Source organism: Engystomops pustulosus, chromosome 10, assembly GCF_040894005.1.
Source record: "Engystomops pustulosus chromosome 10, aEngPut4.maternal, whole genome shotgun sequence".
NCBI lineage: Eukaryota > Metazoa > Chordata > Amphibia > Anura > Leptodactylidae > Engystomops > Engystomops pustulosus.
The window spans coordinates 102,472,292-102,494,134 of NC_092420.1; the positions used below are offsets into that span (position 1 = coordinate 102,472,292).

Here is a 21,843-nt window from a genome sequence, read left to right on the forward strand (position 1 = left end):
CTGACTTTGTTTCACACAGCAGAGTCCAGTTTGTCACGAGGTTTAGGTGACGCTGATATCGCTCTGGTTTTTTACGGTTTCACTTAGAAACCAAGACAAATTTTTACCAATTTTCCAAATGATTAATAAAGTTTCCTGTGAGATCCAGTTCTTTCCGCCCCTCCCACCATATAACGCTCCGGAGTTTATATGTATGTTCCGTGTATTATAGACTGTGTGATCCAATCCATATGGCGGCCGCAGTTTGCTGTCGCTTTATCTTCCTGTAAATGTTGGGCCATAAGACACAAACATATGAAGCAACACTTGTGCCCGGAAAACTTCCTCTCGCTGCGGATTAACATTTACTGATACGACCTGGAAAGGCCAAACACTCAGAGCGCAGCGGAGACTCATCCAACACAACCGTTCCGGTCAGTGGCCTAAATCCCGCATAAATTTACATAAATTTACCAACTGTTTGCACGACTCTGCCCAACTCTACCCGGAGTCGGTATCCTTCCCTGAAATGACATGGAGCCACATGACGGAGCGGCGTCCGGCGTTATCGGTTATAGCGGTGAGCGAGCGCCGAGCCAAGCAACAAGGGACGCATGATGGCGCCGGAAAGCAATATCCATCTACTACGCACCGAAAACTCCGACAAATCCTCCACTTATTACAATGAGACCTAGAGATGGATTTTATAGTTTCATTAAATAATGACAAGGATTGCAACATTGTAACTAAAGGAGAATTTACTCCAACAAAATAAAACTTTGGCGCTAAACAAGAATTGGAGGATTAAAAAATATCGTAAAATCAACAATAAGTCAAGTATTAAAAAAAAAATCGGCTTTATTTATAAAAACAAACAAAAATGTATTTAAAAAAGGGGCGGGACAGGAAGTAAACGGAAAAGGAATGAGGGAGGGGTGGAGTCAGTAGGCGGGGCCAATCATAATGAGACGAGAGCTGGAGGCGTGGACAATAAAATCGCTTCTTTGCCTAATTTCTCATTTACTTTGCTTATTTTTTTAGTCTATTTTGTTGAATTCTTGATCAGTTTGTGCCTTTTTTTCAAAGATTTGCTCCGTGATGGTTTAATTTGTTATTTAATTTCGGTTGTGGAAATCCTCATAAATAAAGTTTAGTCCAAATGATAACTTTTTGATATTTGATATATACACCAGAACAGCTCTGTGTATGGTAGATACCTCTATAATGGCGGCTTAGATACACCAGAACAGCTGTATGTATGATAGATACCTCTATAATGGCAGCTTAGATACACCAGAACAGCTGTATGTATGATAGATACCTCTATAATGGCAGCTTAGATACAGCAGCTCAGCTCTATGTATGGTAGATACCTCTATAATGGCAGCTTAGATACAGCAGCTCAGCTCTATGTATGATAGATACCTCTATAATGGCAGCTTAGATACAGCAGCTCAGCTCTATGTATGATAGATACCTCTATAATGGCAGCTTAGATACAGCAGCTCAGCTCTATGTATGGTAGATACCTCTATAATGGCAGCTTAGATACAGCAGCTCAGCTCTATGTATGGTAGATATCTCTATAATGGCAGCTTAGATACAGCAGCTCAGCTCTATGTATGGTAGATACCTCTATAATGGCAGCTTAGATACAGCAGCTCAGCTCTGTGTATGGTAGATACCTCTATAATGGCAGCTTAGATACAGCAGCTCAGCTCTATGTATGGTAGATACCTCTATAATGACAGCTTAGATACAGCAGCTCTATGTATGTTAGATACCTCTATAATGACAGCTTAGATACAGCAGCTCAGCTCTATGTATGGTAGATACCTCTATAATGACAGCTTAGATACAGCAGCTCAGCTCTATGTATGGTAGATACCTCTATAATGGCAGCTTAGATACAGTAGCTCAGCTCTATGTATGGTAGATACCTCTATAATGACAGCTTAGATACAGCAGCTCTATGTATGGTAGATACCTCTATAATGACAGCTTAGATACAGCAGCTCAGCTCTATGTATGGTAGATACCTCTATAATGGCAGCTTAGATACAGCAGCTCAGCTCTATGTATGGTAGATACCTCTGTAATGGCAGCTTAGATACAGCAGCTCAGCTCTATGTATGGTAGATACCTCTATAATGGCAGCTTAGATACAGCAGCTCAGCTCTATGTATGGTAGATACCTCTATAATGGCAGCTTAGATACAGCAGCTCAGCTCTATGTATGGTAGATACCTCTATAATGGCAGCTTAGATACAGCAGCTCAGCTCTATGTATGGTAGATACCTCTATAATGGCAGCTTAGATACAGCAGATCAGCTCTATGTATGGTAGATACCTCTATAATGGCAGCTTAGATACAGCAGATCAGCTCTATGTATGGTAGATACCTCTATAATGGCAGCTTAGATACCTCTATAATGACAGCTTAGATACCTCTATAATGACAGCTTAGATACAGCAGCTCAGCTCTATGTATGGTAGATATCTCTATTATGGCGGCTTAGATACAGCAGCTCTATGTCTGGTAGATACCTCTATAATGGCAGCTTAGATACAGCAGCTCAGCTCTATGTATGGTAGATGCCTCTATAATATGGATTAGATACCAGTTGTACACCATGAGCAGTGATTCTACTCCAGGTACATCCAGTGATATCTCCTCGGGCTGTATGGCTGGAAATATCAGTCTATCATATCTGTATCGGTCTCCTCTGGGTTGTAGGAGAGAACATTCACCCCCTCCATAGACTCTCGTGGTGGACTATACACTGATGTTCTGCTACTTGGCTCATGATTTCCTCAGGGGTGAGGGGGGATATATCTGGAGGCAGGATATAATAAATCTCAGTGCAGAGAGCAGGGGGAAGGGTTTGTGATACTTAGACTGCCAGACATCTTATAATATACTGATAGAATCACAAGAATAAAGTCCTTTGTTATTGTTTTAAAATAACTCTGGTCCTGACACGAGGAACAAAGGTCCTGCCACGAGGAACAAAGGTCCTGACACGAGGAAGAAAGGTCCTGCCACGAGGAACAAAGGTCCTGACGCCTCAGTCATTAGTTTCCAGTGAGACGCTAAATACAGCACATAGAAATGGCGGCTTTCAGTGCACGGAGGTGACAGGTCCCCGGTAATAGACCCTTCCGTTATAATACACAGCGGCTACAATTGTTCCTCTCATCAGGAGGCCGCGGGTCATTTTCTTCCTTCCTATAGGAGTGTGAGGATGAAGGTAAGTGGCCATTTCAGCTATTGCCGCTGTTTACCCAGAAATCCTAACAGAACATTAACCCTAAAAAGCTGCAAAAACTTTTTTTCATCTTATAAAACTTAATCTGATGATTCTTGTTACTAACCCCATAATATATAATGCCCCCCCTCCCCCCGCACTGTATACTGCCCTTTGTGTTAGGCTCATTACTAATGCCCCATCCAGTAGCCCCCTCCGCCATGGTTATACTGTTCCCTTTTCTGTTCGATCTCCTTTCATCATCTTCTCTTTTTTTGCTGTGAAATAAAGGGGGATACTCACCTTCCTCCATTTCCTCGCAGCAGTCCTCTCCTCTCTCTATTCCCTGCCGGTTCTGGCAGTGTCAGGGGCAGTGACCTCATCACGTGGCTCCATGGTGATGCGGGGAGCTGACGGCCCCCTGCTTTACCACAGCAATAGACGTCATCCACTAATAAGAGAGCTGAATCGCTGGACGAGCTTCTCACCACCCGGGATCTGTAGATTCTGGACTCTTGGGAGTTATGATTTTAGAATGCCACACGTGAAAGGTCCTCTTATAATTGTATGAACAATGAGCCCCCTCCATGGAGCAGATTAGTCATGGAACGTGTCATGTGACCTCCAACTTTTCAGAGAAACTGTTAAATCTCTCGACTTTCCATTTAGACCAATAAATTCAGACAAACGATTTTACAATCCGAGTATTGAACGATTATACAATCCGAGTATTGAGCCTCCGGAACAATGTACAAATTGCAGGATGAAGGCGGCCGCTGCTTATTCCTCCAGGCTTCATATCGAGGAATATAATTGTCTCCGTGTCCTCCGCAGCCGCAGCCTCCAATCTTTACATCTTCAGATGCAGAAGCCAATTGCTCTACATAACAGGATCATCGCGTGATGCGCCGCCGCGCCGTGTCAGTCGCCTCGCAACTCAGTCACGCCAAGTCTCTCTCTCATGTCAGACGCAGGAGGAGATTTGTCTGATGAGTGGAAGTTCCTCGCAGATGATTTATTGTTACAGGAGATTTCTGTGAAATCTGAAAATCCATAGGAAAAACCTGAAGTTCCGGGGCCCCTGTGCAGAATCTAGAACGGGGCCCCCATCCACTGGCGCCTTCTTGGGCCACACTTGAGGCCTGGGTGTGACTTCTATCTCTACTGCCCCAAAAGCTACACAGGATACAAATCCTTCCTGGGGTTTTCCATTCCATAGCATTTTTACTGACCTCTTTAGGGGCAGAGCTGTGTTCCTGTCATTTTCAGTTAATGCGCCATTCCCTGGGTCACCGCTGCTACAGAGTTTTACCTACTTCCTGTTACATTCCATTATCCCACTGCAACATTTCCTGCAGAGAACACGAACTAGGTAATCGGGGGGAAGATGGGACAGGACGTAGGCGCATGCGCAGCAGCTAACTGAGCGATTGTGAGGAATATAGGACTGGACGTAGGCACATGCGCAGCCGCTAACTGAGCAATTGTGAGGAAGATAGGACTGTACATAGGCACATGTGCATGTGCAACAGCTAACTGAGCGATTGTGAGGAAGATGGGACAGGACGTAGGCGCATGCGCAGCCGCTAACTGAGCGATTGTGAGGAATATAGGACTGGACGAAGGCGCATGCGCAGCCGTTAACTGAGCGATTGTGAGGAAGATGGCACTGGACGTAGGCGCATGCGCCACCGCTTTTTCATGAGCTCTTGAGGGTGGATCAGACAAGCAATGAAAACTGGTAGGAGGTGAGATGGATGGCAGAATGAACCAATTCTAGAAGGATCTCCATGGTGGACGTACAGGATAGGAAGGTTTTTAGTCTGTCTTGGCCTTTGGATGAATCTCCACGACACTTCTGATTGTGTCTTTTTTCCATCCTATATGTATGTGCATGAGATTTATCCCTCTAACGCAGCACAAGGAAACACAAGGAAAACTTTCCTCCGTACACGAGGCCTAATGGAAAGTGACTTCTCATCGCTGGATAACGAAACAAATCATTAACGCCTCAATCTGATTCTATAGGAGAGGCGTCAGATTGTTGGGAATGTCAGAGTATCGGATGCCAAGAGCCTCCGTGCTGATCAGGGGCGTGCGGGGGAAGGGATATAGATCCTGCAAAACATAGACAGAGCGAAAATCTCCAAAAAGTTAAAGGGGAAAAGATTTGGAACGTGTCGTTAGAGCAGCAGCTCGTTATGGCCCACGGGCCTAGTTATATTCTGTCACACCAAGCTTGGATGGCGTAGGGAGCAAGGAGTAGGGAGCAAGGAGTAGGGGGCAAGGAGTAGGGGGCAAGGAGTAGGGGGCAAGGAGTAGGGGGCAAGGAGTAGTTGTGCAATTGGTGTAGGGTTGGACTGGCCCACCAGGGAATAGGGAGATCCTTGTGTGGTCCTATGTTCTCAAACCATGGGCCTCATACCAGAAGACAATCCAACTGCGAGGCTACTTGGGCTTGGTGGTGGGTGCACTAGAAGAATTATTATTTCTTGGGTCAAATATCTAAGACTTCATCTCCTCCTGAAAGATGTCAGAGCGAAGTCTTCAAGAAATGATGAAATAAAAGATGTAATCTGCAAGTAAATATCAGCCATGGCGAGAGCGGCCCTTAATGAAATCATTGTGGGTGAGAGGTGAAACGCGTCAGAAATATCGATTGATGGATGAAACTTACACAATACATGAAATAACTTCAGAAATAGGAAATTTGCTGATCCTCCGAGGCGGACACTCTGGGCTCCTCCGAGGCGGACACTCCGGGCTCCTCCGAGGCGGACACTCTAGGCTCCTCTGGGGTGGACAGTCCAGGCTCTATTATTTTAGGCTCCTCTAAATAAGCCACAACAAGTTTTCTCCACCAAATAATAAAGCTGAAAAGTTTGGCACAGATACATCTTAAAAAGCACAAGCAGAAATTAGATACATGTGCAATAAAACCAACACTAAGGGAAAATATGAGCAAGACGTAAATTCGGAAATTAAATCCCCCTCACCCCATCCCGCCGGCACTTTGGGGCTTTTAATGGGATAGTCCAGGAGCGTGCGACGGTCTTTGTAGCAGGTAACGATGTGACGTCTTTTTAGCGGGGGTCTGATTGCGGAGGTGACACCTCATTGTTGTGGGTATAATGAATATCTAGAACTAATTAAAGGACGTTACATCTACAGCTGATAAATTCATATTTTTCTCACCATCCGGTTTTCCGCAGACCCGGTTGTCATGACAACTCGGCTTTGTTTCAGGAAAGTCTCGGTGCAGAGACAGCAGCTTAATAATCCCCTCTGGCGTCCTGTGGAATAACGCAGTTACTACCCATCCACATTCATATCACAGCTGTAGTTACCACGCGTGACACATACGTGGTACTAGATGGATCGGTAAATTACTGGTGGAGGATCTGCCCCCCAGTATGTAAACGCCTCTTGTCTCCGGAGCCGCGCAATTCTTCATGTATCTGAGAATCTCACATTCCGCGTTTGCTTCGCTTTTTGCTTACAAATTGTGTTTTATCAAAAAGAAAAAAGGGCGTTGAGTCCCCAGAGATCTAAAGATTATCAACAAATCCCTTTAAGGGGAGGTCAGACTTGGTCTTTAAGTCCAGTTTTCACCATGTAATTTATTTGATTGCTGTAGTCGGCACATGTCCGGTAACACTACATAAGGAGCTGTAGCCTGCACCATGGACACGCGTCCGGTAACACTACATAAGGAGCTGTAGTCTGCACCATGGACACGCGTCCGGTAACACTACATAAGGAGCTGTAGTCGGCACCATGGACACGCGTCCGGTAACACTACATAAGGAGCTGTAGTCGGCACCATGGACACGCGTCCGGTAACACTACATAAGGAGCTGTAGTCGGCACCATGGACACGCGTCCGGTAACACTACATAAGGAGCTGTAGTCGGCACCATGGACACGCGTCCGGTAACACTACATAAGGAGCTGTAGTCTGCACCATGGACACGCGTCCGGTAACACTACATAAGGAGCTGTAGTCGGCACCATGGACACGCGTCCGGTAACACTACATAAGGAGCTGTAGTCGGCACCATGGACACGCGTCCGGTAACACTACATAAGGAGCTGTAGTCTGCACCATGGACACGCGTCCGGTAACACTACATAAGGAGCTGTAGTCGGCACCATGGACACGCGTCCGGTAACACTACATAAGGAGCTGTAGTCGGCACCATGGACACGCGTCCGGTAACACTACATAAGGAGCTGTAGTCGGCACCATGGACACGCGTCCGGTAACACTACATAAGGAGCTGTAGTCTGCACCATGGACACGCGTCCGGTAACACTACATAAGGAGCTGTAGTCTGCACCATGGACACGCGTCCGGTAACAATGCATAAGGAGCTGTAGTCGGCACCATGGACACGCGTCCGGTAACACTACATAAGGAGCTGTAGTCGGCACCATGGACACGCGTCCGGTAACACTACATAAGGAGCTGTAGCCTGCACCATGGACACGCGTCCGGTAACACTACATAAGGAGCTGTAGCCTGCACCATGGACACGCGTCCGGTAACACTACATAAGGAGCTGTAGTCTGCACCATGGACACGCGTCCGGTAACACTACATAAGGAGCTGTAGCCTGCACCATGGACACGCGTCCGGTAACACTACATAAGGAGCTGTAGTCTGCACCATGGACACGCGTCCGGTAACACTACATAAGAAACTGTAGTCGGCACCATGGACACGCGTCCGGTAACACTACATAAGGAGCTGTAGTCTGCACCATGGACACGCGTCCGGTAACACTACATAAGGAGCTGTAGTCGGCACCATGGACACGCGTCCGGTAACACTACATAAGGAGCTGTAGTCGGCACCATGGACACGCGTCCGGTAACACTACATAAGGAGCTGTAGTCGGCACCATGGACACGCGTCCGGTAACACTACATAAGGAGCTGTAGTCGGCACCATGGACACGCGTCCGGTAACACTACATAAGGAGCTGTAGTCGGCACCATGGACACGCGTCCGGTAACACTATCTAAGGAGCAGAAGGAGATCTTTAGAATAAAATGATTTGCAAGGTTTCTCAATGTCACATAAATTGGTTATGGAGCTGGACACGTCCCTTCGAGCTCTTCTACAGCCGGAACCATCGGGGTATAAACACTGGACCTCAGGCCCCAGGACTCTTACCGACGTTTCAGGGCGACAATTTTATTTTAACCGTTTGCCTCATTATTCAGTCGACAAAGGAAACAATAGAAAGTCGATGCAGATTGATCTTATTTCACTTGCAATTTGCTTTCCCACTTCAGCGGAGACAAAACCCTGGGTGAGGACGGTGCCAGGACATTGTGGGCACCTCCTGCGCTGCGCAGCAATCAATACACAGATGTGTCATCAGATGCCAGTCACTTATTTGTCGGAGTTTTGTTCCCAATCCAGGGAACGCGTTCAGCTATTTGTCTGGCGATCGCTTCCTCTGCGAGTTTCATACAATCGACGTTTCCCTTTTTTGGAAATAATTCAGGACCCTTTAAGCCCCGACAGGTGAGACCTCAGCCGTGAAGGGAAACACAATCATAGAACATCAACCCTTCCAATGACGTTCCGATTTTGCTTAAAGGGAACCTGCCACCAGTTTTTACTACCACTCCCTCAGGTAGGAGATGAAATGTCCTTTATAGAATTCCCTTTGTCATGCGAAATCTCACCTGTTTCTTGTAAAATGTCTCCTCCAAAGTCAAGCAAATATGACTCTTCTCTCCTCACTTTCACATGACATGAGTCAAGTTTTGTGGTTGTAGGGGCAGTGTCACATCAGAAGCCCTGAGCACCTGTTCTTTAGCACCTAGATACATGCTGCTGGTGTCATATTAAAGAAAATAATCTTCGCATACCTGTAGCATCTCAACATCTGAAGGTTATCTGCTCTCCTTGACCTGAAGAAGACACTGATCCACGTTTTAATGATCCGATTCCACCGAGCGTCACTGAACATCCGGCTTTCCCACTGCACTGAGCTTAAAAGAGACACCAGTTTCTTAAAGGGGTTGTCCAGCAAAAAAATCTTTGCAAATGATAACTTATTGCTGAATAAAACACATCATCTAATGTACAAGTTAGCTGAAATACCCACTATAACAATAGGCAAGATTGTGGCTCAAACCACTACGTCGCTGCCTTGGATACAAAGTGTCCGGAGAATAAATTCCATCTGAAATGAGAAAATTTGCCTAATACTTAGAACGATCTTAGAGCAGAATGAGTGCCGAGAGGAGACTGTCCCTGGTGTGAGAAGAAGGGGACATTTCCTTGTGTGTCTCCTCTCACACAGAATAGACTCATAAAATATTTTTAATGACCTTATGTTAAAAAGTTATGTGACATTAAGCTACAAGTTATAAATATTTTCTTTCCCCTTGAAATTTGGAGTTGGGTCTACAGATAAATGGCGGCTTCCGCTGCTTGAGACACTTTTAGAAGGAGTGAAAGTGAAAGAGAGTTGAGTATTTATCGATTTGTCCGTTTCCTCGGAGGGATTTTATATTGGATTGAAACCATTGAAAACATTAAGGCCAATAAAAGCTGGAAATGAGATCTTGTCCGCGGCGCGGCCGGCAGTGGCGGAGGCGCAGAGATCATGGCACCCGCCATCGGCAGTGAGCGGTGCGGGGCTATAGGTCCAGCTCTCCCTCTACTACATCCCATAAAGCAGACGGCACTGGAGCCCCTGGACCCCTCCCCTTCCATCATAACGATTTATCTGTCGCCATTTGCAGCGCGTTTCACCTTGCGCCGGCGCGTTCTCTCCGCTGATTGCTTCTGGTGGTCGGACCATTACTCTGGTTGATGGCTTGGGGTTATCTTTGTATCCTCTCTCCCTCTCCAATAAGGAGGTGATTGATACGGATCTTTCTCGGCGGACACTTTTATTGGGAGCAGAACAGAAGTGGCGCGGTAAATCTGAGCTTTATGGGTGCTTACGCTTTACAGGTCTGTCACACATCTATTGTAGGGGCTGCGGAAGGGAAGGTCGTTACCCTACAATCGAGGAGAAGGAGACACAATGGAATCACACGAGGGTTCAATCGATGGCCCCGGACTGAGCCGCAGCTTATTAGGAAGCTTTATAATAGTCCAGCAAATACTAGAAAGACAACGACGGGGACAAGGTCTGGGCCCAAGATTAATACATAAGTGACAAACATTCAGCTCCGAGTTTTCTAACTACATTTACTGGGGAAAGCTCCTCACCATATACGTATATACAATATCCACTAGTGTCCTTACAACTATAGTAACCCCAAAAATATAGCACCTAACGATGGGGCGTTACAGAATAACTACACCTTATGCCCTATGTATTAATGGTGCTGCCCTGGTGCCCTTCGCAGTAGTAGTGACCCCTTCACTCACAACTAAGTCAACGATTTGCCATTTTCGAGAGATTTCTATTTAAACTTTATGCTATTCAGTTTCTCGGTGCACTAGGGGCGGAGCCATGACTTGGTGCACCCCTTTCCTTCTTTTTCCTTCTTTCTCTACACCAGTCTGCACTGGCCTCTTGTTAGATACACTCAGCGGCCACTTTATTAGGTCCACCATGCTAGTAACGGGTTGGACCCCCTTTTGCCTTCAGAACTGCCTCAATTCTTCGTGGCATAGATACAACAAGGTGCTGGAAGCTCCTCAGAGATTTGGGTCCATATTGACATGATGGCATCACACAGTTGCCGCAGATTTGTCGGCTGCACATCCATGATGCGCATCTCCCGTTCCACCACATCCCAAAGATGCTCTATTGGATTGAGATCTGGTGACTGTGGAGCCATTTGTGTCCAGTGACCTCATTGTCATGTTCAAGAAACCAGTCTGAGATGATTCCAGCTTTATGACATGGCGCATTATCCTGCTGAAAGTAGCCATCAGATGTTACAGGGTACATTGTGCTCATAAAGGGATGGACATGGGCAGCAACAACACCATGACACCAGCACCACCAGCCTGAGCCGCTGATACAAGGCAGGATGGATCCATGACACCACCACCACCAGCCTGACCCGCTGATACAAGGCAGGATGGATCCATGACACCACCACCACCAGCCTGAGCCGCTGATACAAGGCAGGATGGATCCATGACACCACCACCACCAGCCTGACCCGCTGATACAAGGCAGGATGGATCCATGACACCAGCACCACCAGCCTGAGCCGCTGATACAAGGCAGGATGGATCCATGACACCACCAGCACCAGCCTGAGCCGCTGATACAAGGCAGGATGGATCCATGACACCACCACCACCAGCCTGAGCCGCTGATACAAGGCAGGATGGATCCATGACACCAGCACCACCAGCCTGAGCCGCTGATACAAGGCAGGATGGATCCATGACACCACCAGCACCAGCCTGAGCCGCTGATACAAGGCAGGATGGATCCATGACACCAGCACCACCAGCCTGAGCCGCTGATACAAGGCAGGATGGATCCATGACACCAGCACCACCAGCCTGACCCGCTGATACAAGGCAGGATGGATCCATGACACCAGCACCACCAGCCTGAGCCGCTGATACAAGGCAGGATGGATCCATGACACCACCACCACCTGCCTGAGCCGCTGATACAAGGCAGGATGGATCAATGACACCAGCACCACCAGCCTGAGCCACTGATACAAGGCAGGATGGATCCATGACACCACCACCACCAGCCTGACCCGCTGATACAAGGCAGGATGGATCCATGACACCACCACCACCAGCCTGACCCGCTGATACAAGGCAGGATGGATCCATGACACCACCACCACCAGCCTGAGCCGCTGATACAAGGCAGGATGGATCCATGACACCACCACCACCAGCCTGAGCCGCTGATACAAGGCAGGATGGATCCATGACACCACCACCACCAGCCTGAGCCGCTGATACAAGGCAGGATGGATCCATGACACCAGCACCACCAGCCTGAGCCGCTGATACAAGGCAGGATGGATCCATGACACCAGCACCACCACCAGCCTGACCCGCTGATACAAGGCAGGATGGATCCATGACACCACCACCACCAGCCTGAGCCGCTGATACAAGGCAGGATGGATCCATGACACCAGCACCACCAGCCTGAGCCGCTGATACAAGGCAGGATGGATCCATGACACCACCACCACCAGCCTGAGCCGCTGATACAAGGCAGGATGGATCCATGACACCACCACCAGCCTGACCCGCTGATACAAGGCAGGATGGATCCATGACACCAGCACCACCAGCCTGACCCGCTGATACAAGGCAGGATGGATCCATGACACCACCACCACCAGCCTGACCCGCTGATACAAGGCAGGATGGATCCATGACACCAGCACCACCAGCCTGAGCCGCTGATACAAGGCAGGATGGATCCATGACACCACCACCACCAGCCTGAGCCGCTGATACAAGGCAGGATGGATCCATGACACCACCACCACCAGCCTGACCCGCTGATACAAGGCAGGATGGATCCATGACACCACCACCACCAGCCTGACCCGCTGATACAAGGCAGGATGGATCCATGACACCACCACCACCAGCCTGACCCGCTGATACAAGGCAGGATGGATCCATGACACCACCACCACCAGCCTGACCCGCTGATACAGGGCAGGATGGATCCATGACACCACCACCACCAGCCTGACCGCTGATACAAGGCAGGATGGATCCATGACACCACCACCACCAGCCTGACCCGCTGATACAAGGCAGGATGGATCCATGACACCACCACCACCAGCCTGAGCCGCTGATACAAGGCAGGATGGATCCATGACACCACCACCACCAGCCTGACCCGCTGATACAAGGCAGGATGGATCCATGACACCACCACCACCAGCCGGACCCGCTGATACAAGGCAGGATGGATCCATGACACCAGCACCACCAGCCTGACCCGCTGATACAAGGCAGGATGGATCCATGACACCAGCACCACCAGCCTGACCCGCTGATACACGGCAGGATGGATCCATGACACCAGCACCACCAGCCTGAGCCGCTGATACAAGGCAGGATGGATCCATGACACCACCACCACCAGCCTGAGCCGCTGATACAAGGCAGGATGGATCCATGACACCACCACCACCAGCCTGAGCCGCTGATACAAGGCAAGATGGATCCATGACACCACCACCAGCCTGACCCGGTGATACAAGGCAGGATGGATCCATGACACCACCACCACCAGCCTGACCCGCTGATACAAGGCAGGATGGATCCATGACACCACCACCACCAGCCTGAGCCGCTGATACAAGGCAGGATGGATCCATGACACCACCACCACCAGCCTGAGCCGCTGATACAAGGCAGGATGGATCCATGACACCACCACCACCAGCCTGAGCCGCTGATACAAGGCAGGATGGATCCATGACACCAGCACCACCAGCCTGACCCGCTGATACAAGGCAGGATGGATCCATGACACCACCACCACCAGCCTGACCCGCTGATACAAGGCAGGATGGATCCATGACACCACCACCACCAGCCTGACCGCTGATACAAGGCAGGATGGATCCATGACACCAGCACCACCACCACCAGCCTGACCCGCTGATACAAGGCAGGATGGATCCATGACACCACCACCACCAGCCTGAGCCGCTGATACAAGGCAGGATGGATCCATGACACCACCACCACCAGCCTGACCCGCTGATACAAGGCAGGATGGATCCATGACACCAGCACCACCAGCCTGACCCGCTGATACACGGCAGGATGGATCCATGACACCAGCACCACCAGCCTGAGCCGCTGATACAAGGCAGGATGGATCCATGACACCACCACCACCAGCCTGAGCCGCTGATACAAGGCAGGATGGATCCATGACACCACCACCACCAGCCTGAGCCGCTGATACAAGGCAAGATGGATCCATGACACCACCACCAGCCTGACCCGGTGATACAAGGCAGGATGGATCCATGACACCACCACCACCAGCCTGACCCGCTGATACAAGGCAGGATGGATCCATGACACCACCACCACCAGCCTGAGCCGCTGATACAAGGCAGGATGGATCCATGACACCACCACCACCAGCCTGACCCGCTGATACAAGGCAGGATGGATCCATGACACCACCACCACCAGCCTGAGCCGCTGATACAAGGCAGGATGGATCCATGACACCACCACCACCAGCCTGAGCCGCTGATACAAGGCAGGATGGATCCATGACACCACCACCACCAGCCTGAGCCGCTGATACAAGGCAGGATGGATCCATGACACCAGCACCACCAGCCTGACCCGCTGATACAAGGCAGGATGGATCCATGACACCACCACCACCAGCCTGACCCGCTGATACAAGGCAGGATGGATCCATGACACCACCACCACCAGCCTGACCGCTGATACAAGGCAGGATGGATCCATGACACCAGCACCACCAGCCTGAGCCGCTGATACATGGCAGGATGGATCCATGACACCACCACCAGCCTGACCCGCTGATACAAGGCAGGATGGATCCATGACACCACCACCAGCCTGAGCCGCTGATACAAGGCAGGATGGATCCATGACACCACCACCACCAGCCTGAGCCGCTGATGCAAGGCAGGATGGATCCATGACACCACCACCACCAGCCTGAGCCGCTGATACAAGGCAGGATGGATCCATGACACCACCACCACCAGCCTGACCCGGTGATACAAGGCAGGATGGATCCATGACACCACCACCAGCCTGACCTGCTGATACAAGGCAGGATGGATCCATGACACCACCACCAGCCTGACCTGCTGATACAAGGCAGGATGGATCCATGACACCACCACCACCAGCCTGACCCGCTGATACAAGGCAGGATGGATCCATGACACCACCACCACCAGCCTGAGCCGCTGATACAAGGCAGGATGGATCCATGACACCACCACCAGCCTGAGCCGCTGATACAAGGCAGGATGGATCCATGACACCAGCACCACCAGCCTGACCCGCTGATACAAGGCAGGATGGATCCATGACACCAGCACCACCAGCCTGACCCGCTGATACAAGGCAGGATGGATCCATGACACCACCACCACCAGCCTGAGCCGCTGATACAAGGCAGGATGGATCCATGACACCACCAGCACCAGCCTGAGCCGCTGATACAAGGCAGGATGGATCCATGACACCACCACCACCAGCCTGAGCCGCAGATACAAGGCAGGATGGATCCATGACACCACCACCACCAGCCTGACCCGCTGATACAAGGCAGGATGGATCCATGACACCACCACCACCAGCCTGAGCCGCTGATACAAGGCAGGATGGATCCATGACACCACCACCACCAGCCTGAGCCGCTGATACAAGGCAGGATGGATCCATGACACCAGCACCACCACCAGCCTGAGCCGCTGATACAAGGCAGGATGGATCCATGACACCACCACCACCACCACCAGCCTGACCCGCTGATACAAGGCAGGATGGATCCATGACACCAGCACCAGCCTGACCCGCTGATACAAGGCAGGATGGATCCATGCTTTCATGTTGTTGTATCAAATTCTGACCCTACCATCCGAATGTCGCAGCAGAAATCGAGACTCATCAGACCAGGCAACGTTTTTCCAATCTTCTACTGTCCAATTTCCATGAGTTTGTGCAAATTGTAGCCTCAGTTTCCTGTTCTTAGCTGAAAGGAGTGGCACCCGGTGTGGTCTTCTGCTGCTGTAGCCCATCTGCCTCAAAGTTGGACGTACTGTGCGTTCAGAGATGCTCTTCTGCCTACCTTGGGTGTAACGGGTGGCGATTTGAGTCACTGTTGCCTTTCTATCAGCTCGAACCAGTCTGCCCATTCTCCTCTGACCTCTGGCATCAACAAGGCATTTCCGCCCACAGAACTGCCGCTCACTGGATGTTTTTTCTTTTTCGGACCATTCTCTGTAAACCCTAGAGATGGTTGTGCGTGAAAATCCCAGTAGATCAGCAGTTTCTGAAATACTCAGACCAGCCCTTCTGGTACCCACAACCAGGCCACGTTCAAAGGCACTCAAATCACCTTTCTTCCCCATACTGATGCTCGGGAGAACTGCAGGAGATTGTCCTGACCATGTCTACATGCCTAAATGCACTGCTGCCATGTGATTGGCTGATTAGAAATTAAGTGTTAACGAGCAGTTGGACAGGTGGACCTAATAAAGTGGCCGGTGAGTGTATAAGGGGGCACATTTATCATACGCTGGTGCTAAGTGCTTCAGTATATGATGTTGCCCCCCCGTCTCCTGGCTCTGACCTCCCGATAAATCCTGGGGGGGTAGAATACTTCTTCGCCAGGTCTGATCAGGCATAGAATTGCCCCCTAGTCTGCCTGCCCCGCACCACGGCTCGTACATCTGTGTTCAGAAAAATGTGGCCCTAAGGTGTAGAGAGAAGAAAACGTGTGCAGCCGCAATCATAGCTCCGCCCCTGTTGTGCCAAAGAGCTAATTTGCATAAAGTTTACAATTAATTTTCTCCAAAATGATAGATCTTTGGAGAACAATAAAGATATATGAGGAAATCTAATACAGTGCCCCGTACAATGCTGCTCTTACTTATGGGGGGCTGGGGGGGGGGGGCTTGGAGACTCCTTTAAGCCTATGACCATTTTTAGTCTTTTTTGGTCGCAGTCTCTTTAGGCCTCTCGATGACTCGCTGAGGATTTACTGATGTTTGATGGACGGGCCTCTTTGTACTGTGAAGTTTTGCATCTTCTTGATTCTCCCCTGTGACTCAACAACAAATAAAAATTAGCTCGTCTCTGCGCCGTGCGCCTCTGTTCATTAGTGAAGATGTCAAGAGTTTCTTTGCAGATGAGAACGCGGCGGCTGCGTGTGTGCGAGATGCTGATTGCTGCCGCCGCCGACACGACTCTAGAAAATGTTTTAATTGCGAGAAATTCTTAAAGACGGCAGAAAAAAAACAACTTGAAAGTGACATTTTTTGTGAGAGCCGAGACGTCGGGTATAATTGAGCTCTCTATAGATTTACGCCTCGGATTCTTCTCTAAAAAGACGATTATTTTTGGCTTCTTCTCAGCGGAGAATTAAGGAGACATCGGAGGATTGTGCACCATGCGGCGGTGCGTATGCGCTGTATATAAGGGGAAGGATTATACACTATACAGATTGTCAGTGTGGCGGTGCGTATGCGCTGTATATAAGGGGAAGGATTATACACTATACAGATTGTCAGTGTGGCGGTGCGTATGCGCTGTACATAAGGGGAGGGATTATACACTATACAGATTGTCAGTGCGTATGCGCTGTATATAAGGGGATGGATTATACACTATACAGATTGTCAGTGCGTATGCGCTGTATATAAGGGGAGGGATTATACACTATACAGATTGTCAGTGCGGCGGTGCGTATGCGCTGTATATCAGGGGATGGATTATACACTATACAGATTGTCAGTGCGTATGCGCTGTATATAAGGGGATGGATTATACATTATACAGATTGTCAGTGCGGCGCTGTGTATGCGCTGTATATAAGGGGATGGATTATACACTATACAGATTGTCAGTGCGGCGGTGCGTATGCACTGTATATAAGGGGAGGGATTATACACTATACAGATTGTCAGTGCGTATGCGCTGTATATAAGGGGAGGGATTATACACTATACAGATTGTCAGTGCGGCGGTGCGTATGCGCTGTATATCAGGGGATGGATTATACACTATACAGATTGTCAGTGCGTATGCGCTGTATATAAGGGGATGGATTATACATTATACAGATTGTCAGTGCGGCGCTGTGTATGCGCTGTATGTAATGGGATGGATTATACACTATACAGATTGTCAGTGCGTATGCGCTGTATATAAGGGGAGGGATTATACACTATACAGATTGTCAGTGCGGCGGTGCGTATGCGCTGTATATCAGGGGATGGATTATACACTATACAGATTGTCAGTGCGGCGGTGCGTATGCGCTGTATATAAGGGGATGGATTATACACTATACAGATTGTCAGTGCGGCGGTGCGTATGCGCTGTATATAAGGGGATGGATTATACACTATACAGATTGTCAGTGCGTATGCGCTGTATATAAGGGGACGGATTATACACTATACAGATTGTCAGTGCGTATGCGCTGTATATAAGGGGAGAGATTATACACTATACAGATTGTCAGTGCGGCGGTGCATATGCGCTGTATATAAGGGGATGGATTATACACTATACAGATTGTCAGTGCGGCGGTGCGTATGCGCTGTATATAAGGGGAGGGATTATACACTATACAGATTGTCAGTGCGTATGCGCTGTATATAAGGGGACGAATTATACACTATACAGATTGTCAGTGTGGCGGTGCGTATGCGCTGTATATAAGGGGAGGGATTATACACTATACAGATTGTCAGTGCGGCGGTGCGTATGCGCTGTATATAAGGGGAGGGATTATACACTATACAGATTGTCAGTGCGGCGGTGCGTATGCACTGTATATAAGGGGAGGGATTATACACTATACAGATTGTCAGTGCGTATGCGCTGTATATAAGGGGATGGATTATACACTATACAGATTGTCAGTGCGTATGCGCTGTATATAAGGGGATGGATTATACATTATACAGATTGTCAGTGCGGCGCTGTGTATGCGCTGTATGTAATGGGATGGATTATACACTATACAGATTGTCAGTGCGTATGCGCTGTATATAAGGGGAGGGATTATACACTATACAGATTGTCAGTGCGGCGGTGCGTATGCGCTGTATATCAGGGGATGGATTATACACTATACAGATTGTCAGTGCGTATGCGCTGTATATAAGGGGATGGATTATACACTATACAGATTGTCAGTGCGTATGCGCTGTATATAAGGGGATGGATTATACATTATACAGATTGTCAGTGCAGCGCTGTGTATGCGCTGTATGTAATGGGATGGATTATACACTATACAGATTGTCAGTGCGTATGCGCTGTATATAAGGGGAGGGATTATACACTATACAGATTGTCAGTGCGGCGGTGCGTATGCGCTCTATATCAGGGGATGGATTATACACTATACAGATTGTCAGTGCGTATGCGCTGTATATAAGGGGATGGATTATACATTATACAGATTGTCAGTGCGGCGCTGTGTATGCGCTGTATGTAATGGGATGGATTATACACTATACAGATTGTCAGTGCGTATGCGCTGTATATAAGGGGAGGGATTATACACTATACAGATTGTCAGTGCGGCGGTGCGTATGCGCTGTATATCAGGGGATGGATTATACACTATACAGATTGTCAGTGCGGCGGTGCGTATGCGCTGTATATAAGGGGATGGATTATACACTATACAGATTGTCAGTGCGGCGGTGCGTATGCGCTGTATATAAGGGGATGGATTATACACTATACAGATTGTCAGTGCGGCGGTGCGTATGCGCTGTATATAAGGGGAGGGATTATACACTATACAGATTGTCAGTGCGTATGCGCTGTATATAAGGGGACGAATTATACACTATACAGATTGTCAGTGTGGCGGTGCGTATGCGCTGTATATAAGGGGAGGGATTATACACTATACAGATTGTCAGTGCGGCGGTGCGTATGCGCTGTATATAAGGGGAGGGATTATACACTATACAGATTGTCAGTGCGGCGGTGCGTATGCACTGTATATAAGGGGAGGGATTATACACTATACAGATTGTCAGTGCGTATGCGCTGTATATAAGGGGACGAATTATACACTATACAGATTGTCAGTGTGGCGGTGCGTATGCGCTGTACATAAGGGGAGGGATTATACACTATACAGATTGTCAGTGCGTATGCGCTGTATATAAGGGGAGGGATTATACACTATACAGATTGTCATTGCGTATGCGCTGTATATAAGGGGATGGATTATACATTATACAGATTGTCAGTGCGGCGGTGAGTATGCGCTGTATATAAGGGGATGGATTATACACTATACAGATTGTCAGTGCGTATGCGCTGTATATAAGGGGAGGGATTATACACTATACAGATTGTCAGTGCGGCGGTGCGTATGCGCTGTATATAAGGGGATGGATTATACACTATACAGATTGTCAGTGCGGCGGTGCGTATGCGCTGTATATAAGGGGATGGATTATACACTATACAGATTGTCAGTGCGGCGGTGAGTATGCGCTGTATATAAGGGGATGGATTATACACTATACAGATTGTCAGTGCGTATGCGCTGTATATAAGGGGAGGGATTATACACTATACAGATTGTCAGTGCGTATGCGCTGTATATAAGGGGAGGGATTATACACTATACATAGACAATTTGGGAGATCTGTAGTCAGGAAACATCCGAACTTACCCAACACTGGAGTCCAAATCACTGAAAAAACGGGCAAGAGCAAAGGACCTGAGTGACTGTAGATCGCAGGGAGAGGTGGAGAAAATCTCTGCCTCCATAGGTTAGGAGATGCTCAGTTGGCATTTGTTGGGAGTAGATTATTCGATCATATTCAGGTTCATCTCTGTGTATTTTCAGGACCTCCAGGGCCTTTAGGGTCCTCCGTCTGTGTAAGAGAATGTAAAGTGCATTGTGGATGTAACGCTTGTGCTTTTACGTCTCGCTGTATGTCCTCTCTCTCCGCAGCCCCTGAAGATGCACTGCAGGACCTGTGCGCTGGTCACCAGCTCGGGGCACCTGCTCGGCAGTAAACTGGGCCATGAGATCGACCAGACGGAGTGCGTGATACGTATGAACGACGCTCCCACCAGGGACTACGCACAGGACGTTGGCAACAAAACCAGCCTGCGGGTGATCGCGCACTCCAGCATCCAGCGCATCCTGCGCAGCCGCAACGAGCTCCTGAACATGAGCCATGGGACCGTCTTCATCTTCTGGGGGCCCAGCAGCTACATGAGAAGAGACGGCAAAGGACTCGTCTACAACAACCTGCAGCTCATCAACAAGATCCTACCTCGACTCCAAGTCCACATCATCAGCCGACACAAGATGCTGCAGCTCGATGATCTCTTCAAGAAGGAGACGGGAAAAGACCGGTAGGAAAATCACGGAACATTCTAATAGAAATGTATCAATAAAGTGGTTCTGCCGCCCGAGTCCAGGGGTTCTGCAGAAGGGGGTCTAGAAGTATCTAGAAGGGGGTCTGGGAGTATCTAGAAGGGGGTCTGGGAGTATCTAGAAGGGGGTCTGGGAGTATCTAGAATGGGGTCTAGAAGTATCTAAATTGGGGTCAGGAAGTATCTAGAAGGGGATCTGGGAGTATCTAGAAGGGGGTCTAGAAGTATCTAGAAGGGGGTCTAGGAGTATCTAGAAGAGGGTCTGGGAGTATCTAGAATGGGGTCTAGAAGTATCTAAATTGGGGTCAGGAAGTATCTAGAAGGGGATCTGGGAGTATCTAGAAGGGGGTCTAGAAGTATCTAAAGGGGGGCCTTGAAGTATCTAAAGGGGGGCCTTGAAGTATCTAAATTGGGGTCTGGGAGTATCTAGAAGGGGGTCTAGAAGTATCTAGAAGGGGGGGGGGGTCTGGGAGCATCTAGAGGGGGGGTCTAGAAGTATCTAGAATGGGGTC

General features: G+C 48.9%; 1 protein-coding gene across 1 annotated transcript in view; it reads left to right on the plus strand.

The window, feature by feature from the left end:
• The window catches only part of ST6GALNAC5 (ST6 N-acetylgalactosaminide alpha-2,6-sialyltransferase 5), a 100,392-nt gene that overhangs the window by 57,259 nt on the left and 21,290 nt on the right, over positions 1-21,843 (plus strand). Inside the window, exon 3 of the mRNA XM_072127180.1 lies at positions 20,901-21,310. Within this exon, the coding sequence (XP_071983281.1) occupies positions 20,901-21,310 (410 nt within the window). The remainder of the gene's footprint in view (positions 1-20,900; positions 21,311-21,843) is intronic.